Source organism: Nematolebias whitei, chromosome 10 (genome assembly GCF_014905685.2).
Source record: "Nematolebias whitei isolate Nwh7 chromosome 10, NemWhi1, whole genome shotgun sequence".
Lineage (NCBI taxonomy): Eukaryota > Metazoa > Chordata > Actinopteri > Cyprinodontiformes > Rivulidae > Nematolebias > Nematolebias whitei.
In genome coordinates this window covers 32,654,046-32,660,045 of record NC_056507.1, presented here as the reverse complement: position 1 = coordinate 32,660,045, position 6,000 = coordinate 32,654,046, and the positions used below count along the sequence as shown (strand labels likewise).

At 38.5% G+C, this 6,000-nt stretch overlaps 1 protein-coding gene across 1 annotated transcript in view; it reads right to left on the bottom strand.

The window, feature by feature from the left end:
- plekha5 (pleckstrin homology domain containing, family A member 5) overlaps positions 1 to 6,000 on the bottom strand; it is a 121,142-nt gene that overhangs the window by 45,750 nt on the left and 69,392 nt on the right. Inside the window, exon 5 of the mRNA XM_037683614.1 lies at positions 3,031 to 3,069. Within this exon, the coding sequence (XP_037539542.1) occupies positions 3,031 to 3,069 (39 nt within the window). The remainder of the gene's footprint in view (positions 1 to 3,030; positions 3,070 to 6,000) is intronic.

Here is a 6,000-nt window from a genome sequence, read left to right as displayed (position 1 = left end):
TATATATGTGTGTGTGTGTGTGTGAGTGTAAATATTTTGTTTGCTCACTAAAAACCCAATACAGTAGTCCCTTGTTTACCACTGGGGTCAATACCCTGAAGCCCCGCGATAAGTGAAAAACCGCAAAGAAGGAATATTAGTACAAGTAGTAAGTAGTTGTTTATTGTATTATTTATATATATATTTATATATAAATGCATTTTAAACCCTTCCCACATTCATGCAATATTCTAAATAAAAAATTCTAAATTCTAAACACTCTAAAAGAGCACAGAATGTCATGATTTAAGTTCTCTGCCTCCTCTGCTCTTTGCCACCTGCAAAACGCTCTTGGCCCCGCCCACTTCTACGCTGCACGGTGAACACCTGATCAGCTGCAGCAGGATGTTGATCCTGCCATGTGGGTTGTACAAAGCTGCAGGAGGAAGCTTTTTCTGTAGCTCTGGGCTGCACAAATGTGCAGCAGGTGCTAAATAATTTTAAATAATTCATTTTAAATAAAAATTCCATGATGATCGTGTGGCTCATCCATCAATCAGCCAGTTGCGTGTCCTGTCCTTATTTTGAACAACCGCAATAGAGCGAGTCTGCGCAAAACAAACCGCAAAGTAGCGAGGGACAACTGCAATCTCAAACTACAGTAAATTAAGGCTGACATAAAAACAGAAGATCGGAAGAAAAAAATACAATAGCCATTGAGTTTGTTACATTAGTCGTAGTTTGTTCAACTCTAAATCTGTTTAGAGAACAAAAACAAAAAGATAAAGAAACTCAACACTGACTAGTTGTAACGTGCACTTTAAAAAAAAAAAAAAAACAAGGCTTTTTTTTGAAGCACCAGTCATTTCATTTATGTACATCTTTGTGTTTCTGTATATCATTCAGCCTTTATTTATACAGGTAAATCCCATTGAGCCTCGAGGACTCATTTACAAGAGAGACCTGATTTCAACAAAGAAAGATGACAACAATGGACAACAGCAACAACAATAAGCAGTTATAAAAACTCATACTACAGATTTTCATCTGTATATGATTTCATGTTTTGACTCACATTTCTTGGCTTGTTCCCATTGCCATTTCAAAAGATCCCATAAAATATTCACTAAATAAAACTGTTCATGCTTGAATAAACTAGCTGTAAATAGCAAAACTGCATTTATTGATGTTCATTCATAAAACACCCTTTAATTATTTATATTGGCCTAAATTAATTAACATGCAATCACTTTTTAAACCACTTGAAGTGATGACAAAACATACACAACAGCTCACACTACATGAAACTGAGCTATGGTCTCTTAAAATGATTGCCTGACTCTGTACAAGGATTGTGCCACTATTCATATTTTGCAGTGTGTCTACTTTAAATCATTGTTTTCTGGTTCTAGATGGAGCTCAGAGTAAAAATAGTTCTGTAGGAACTTGGTAAGGACTGTAGCAACAGTCATGTTTGTGTTTGTTCACCGCAGCTGTGAGTCAACAGCACCGTCAGTGATCCTTCTACTGAAGCCGAGGCCGTGCCTTGGTTCCATTAAACAACCGCTTGTTTACACATGGAAATAAAGTGCTTTAGAAAAATAGTCCAGACTGGTCGCCTTAAAGTCTATGATAAAGTATTTTAATTTATTCTACTTTCTAATCACTTGAGATTTACGGTACTTGAAATATCAATACAGCGGTTGTTACAAAACCTAAATGAATGTTTTTACCAATAATTGAAGTTTCTTTTTTTTTTACCAGTCAAGTCTTTTTGTTTTATGTTTGCCCATTCAGACCGCGTGTCCCTTTATGGTTTAAGACTGATTCAGTCCACATTCTTAAAACACACAAACACAACACATGAATGCAAGTAACTTCAAAATAAAAGCTGACGGTTTGAATGTTTCTTCACTTCTCAGAGGCTGAGAGTGAAAATTGTTTTGGGGACACAAGTTTATATTTTCTAAAACGGCTCTCAGGTTTTTCGAGTTACACAACAAAAACAACTTAACAAAAAGTGAGAACAAACCAAGTTCTTGTGCTAAACAACTACACGTAAGTATGAAAATGTAACATCTTGGCCTGGGCCTGCGTGGACTTTGTGTGCACGTGTGGGTTTGTCTGTGCAGAAATAGTGAGGAGGGATTACACCGTCACTGAGGGCAAGTACTCCGAGCTCTCTGGGGGGAATCCGTGAAATGAGCGGCTGAGGGTGCATTTTAAAATGACCACGCAGCATTTCCAAAGAGGTAAGTGTGCTTTAAAGCACGTGTGTGTGTTGCCAAACTGAACCTTTATCTCTTTAATGAACAAATGATGCGCAACAACGCTGACACAAGCTGATTATTTGTGTGTGTGCAGAGCTCTGGTGTCAGAGACTCAGGGTTGAGTATAAAGCACATCAAACCAAACATTTGCACAAACAGTAAAAAAAAAACAAAAAAAAAAAACTAAATTGATCGTGAAACTGACAATTCAGTCATTTGACTTTGTTATAACATAAAAGCAGGCTTTAGATGAGACCCGAACATCCATTAGGACAAGAAGATTAAAGGGAGCTCACAAAGTCAAGGCTTCACTCAGTTTGTCAAAACAAAGAGAACACTTTGTGCACCACAGAAGCTCAACAATCACATTCCCCATCGCTCAAATCTTACTTGAAAGCACTGATTAGTTTAGACTGCATCAAACAAGACAGATATTTTAGCTTTACTCTTGAAATCAGTGAACTGTCTACAGAGCTTTTGGTGCTAAAGATGTGTTCACTGATTATAAAGCACAAACGTTCAGGAAAGTGAGCAATGAGCTCCCTGTGGCTAGTTGTTCAGCAAGGTTTGGATGAACACGAAATAAATGGTTCAGACAATAAAGTGGACTTTACAGGACTCTGGAGTGTAAATGCATCACGGGGTATCAAGCAAATCAGTCAAAACACCCACAGACTGTTGTTGGCGTGCAACGACAAAGACTGTTAGACACAGACAGGTTCAAGAGTTTCACAGTAAAAACAACAACACGGTTATCTGCTTGCACTCAAGAGTGAATTACCTGCGAAAAGCTGGATGACATAACTTTCTGCAATTTACACTACAAGACAGGAGAAAGATGTGCTGATGAGAAGAGGTAAAATATTAGAAATGTGAGATTTTTAGGAATAGATCATGTCATATTTAGTCTTGGACATCTTAAAAATCTAAATGACTACAGTGTGCTTGTCAGTTCAACTGTTTTAGCTATTTAAATCAAAGGAATAATAAAAAAAAATCATTTTCAAGTTGGCTAGACTGAAATAGCAGAATTTGCTTAACCTCCTTTAAAATGCTGCTGTGGACTAGTACAAGGACTGCTGTTGAATTTAAATATGTGAAAATCAGAGAAAATGAGGTGTCAAGTGAACTTTGTGGAACAGCAATACAAAAACAGTTCTGTTCATGTAAAAAGTAAATGTTTGTGAAACTGTAACAAGTTGATCACTGAGATAAACCAAAAAATATCTTTTAGTCAGAGTGTAGGCTGCAAAACTAGAGGATGTTATTTCCAATAATGAAGAGGGTTTTGAAAACATTAGCATGTAGACAGCAAAATGGAAGTCCATTAGCAAGTTCATACAAACAAACAGCATGGACAGAGAAAAATGTGCAGTAAAAGCAAATATCAGTTACAGGTGTCATTAGGGACAAAAATGACTACATGTCAGAAAAAGAGGTAAAGGACTTAAGTAGACTTCAAAGCACAAACAGGCATTTGTGGCAAGAGTAAAGAGAGCGACCATTATTTTAAAAACCCTCTTCACTATAAGAAATAAATGGATGAGTGCTTAGTTGAGAAGCAAAGACCCAATAAATCACAAAATACACACATTAAACCAACATCATGCAAAAACAGATGATGAAAAATTAATATTTACATAGTGTTGAGTCAGAGGTCCAACATTTAATTTACACTTATGTTTGTAAACAAATTAACTTATGAATTACGTCTACCCCAAGAGAGCCATTCTTCCTTTGGTTCCTCTCTAATGGTTTACAAACACTTCCAATAAAAATGTTTCATCCATCCATGCATCCATCGTTCCATCCATCTATTGCTCAATTCATTGTTCCATCCATCCATTGTTCCATCATCCATTGTTCCATTGTTCCATCCATCTATCCATCCATCTATCCATCCATTCATCGTTTCATCCATCTATCGCTCGAGCCATTGTTCCATCCATCCATTGCTCCATCGTTCCATTCATCCATCCATCCATCCATCCATCCATCCATCCATCCATCATCCATCGTTCCATCCATCTATCACTTGAGCCATTGTTCTATCCATCTGTCCATCCATCGTTCCATCCTCCATCCATCTTGGGGGCCGGAATGGTGTAGAGGCAGGGCAGCCAACTCGAGAACCGAAAGTCCCAGGTTCGATCCCCAGTCATTGCACATCTCGGGGCCGAGATGGTGTAGAGGCAGGGCAGCCGGCTTGGGACCCGAAAGTCCCAGGTTTGATCCCCAGTCACTGCACATCACGTGGCGTCTCTGGGCAGCACGCCTCACCCCCAAAATGTCCCCCGGGCGCTTTCAATAGCTGCCCACTGCACCACCTGGTGGTGGATGGGTTAAATGCAGAAACTAATTTCGCCATTGTATGGAAACATACAGTGCTGACATTGTGATGACATTATTATTATTATTATTATCTCTTGGTGTCTCTGAGCAGCACACCCTATCCCAAATTGTTCCCCAGGTGCTTTCAATAGCTGCTCACTGCTCCACCTGGGGATGGATGGATTAAATGCAAAGAGCCAATTTTGCCATTGTATGGGAACATACAATGATGACAACACATAACACCTTATTATTATCCATTCATCCCATTCCATCTAACATTTTGTTCTTCAGTTGATATAAAATGATACCAGAGTTTATATTTCACATTTTTGGGCCATATATAAAGTGGTTTTGTCCAACAAATGAATGACAATGTATATTTTGTTTGTTTTCCCCTTGGTTCTTTACACAGCTGCCTACTGCCTGATATTATTATTTTTTTTTAAATCAATATTTATTTGTAAATATTTTTTACTGCAAATTGTAATTGGTAATTTTTTAATATTATGATTGGATTAAAATTGGTTAAAAAAATCTACTGCATGTTGAACCTCCAATTTCAGGTGGCTGATCTATTTGAGAAGTGAAGTGTGTCCATCACAACTGGGCCTCGTCTCTCCTGCCAAACGTCACACACAAACACACACGCACGAACGCACGCATGCACGAACGCACGCACACACACACACACACGGATAAAACAGGTATCAGCTGCAAACGAAAATTGTTGTTAAAGAAAAACAAACTTGAATATTTTGTGTCGTTGATCCCCCTACCAAGGTCAGAAACCCAGGGAAGATACTGTATACACAACAATAAATATTTTAAAGTAAACAGTGTTGATATGGTTAATATATATTTACACCATCACATTTCCAACCTGCATTGAGGTGCCATGTTATGTCATTATGTTTGACCAAACAGATTTTAAACCTTACATAGAGAATGCCCGTTGTTCTACAGATGATCTTGTGTCTGACTAAAGATAGGCACAAACAGATACAATGATGACAGCAGAATGCTGAGACTAGCATTCACAGAGTGACCACAAGTCACGTAATGTATTGTGTTACATATTATAACTAGGGATGGGGCCGATCCAGTATTGGTATCGGCCTCCAATACCAGCATAATTTACGTATCGGATTTTTCCGATCCACGATGCATGTTGGCTTCAAACTACGGAATGGATTTTCTGAACGGCGGCGTGTCTCATGAGCCCAGAGTAATAAGACCCGCCTCACGTTCAGGAAATCCATTTCATAGTTTGCAGCCAGCTACAACGTGAGGACTGAGTTAGCAGCACTGTGGCTAACGGCTAACAAACTTTTCGTCGAAACATGTCCGCTGTGTGGAAGTATTTTACACTAGAAACACACAAAACAAGACACATCGTGCAATGTCTGCAGAGCCATAG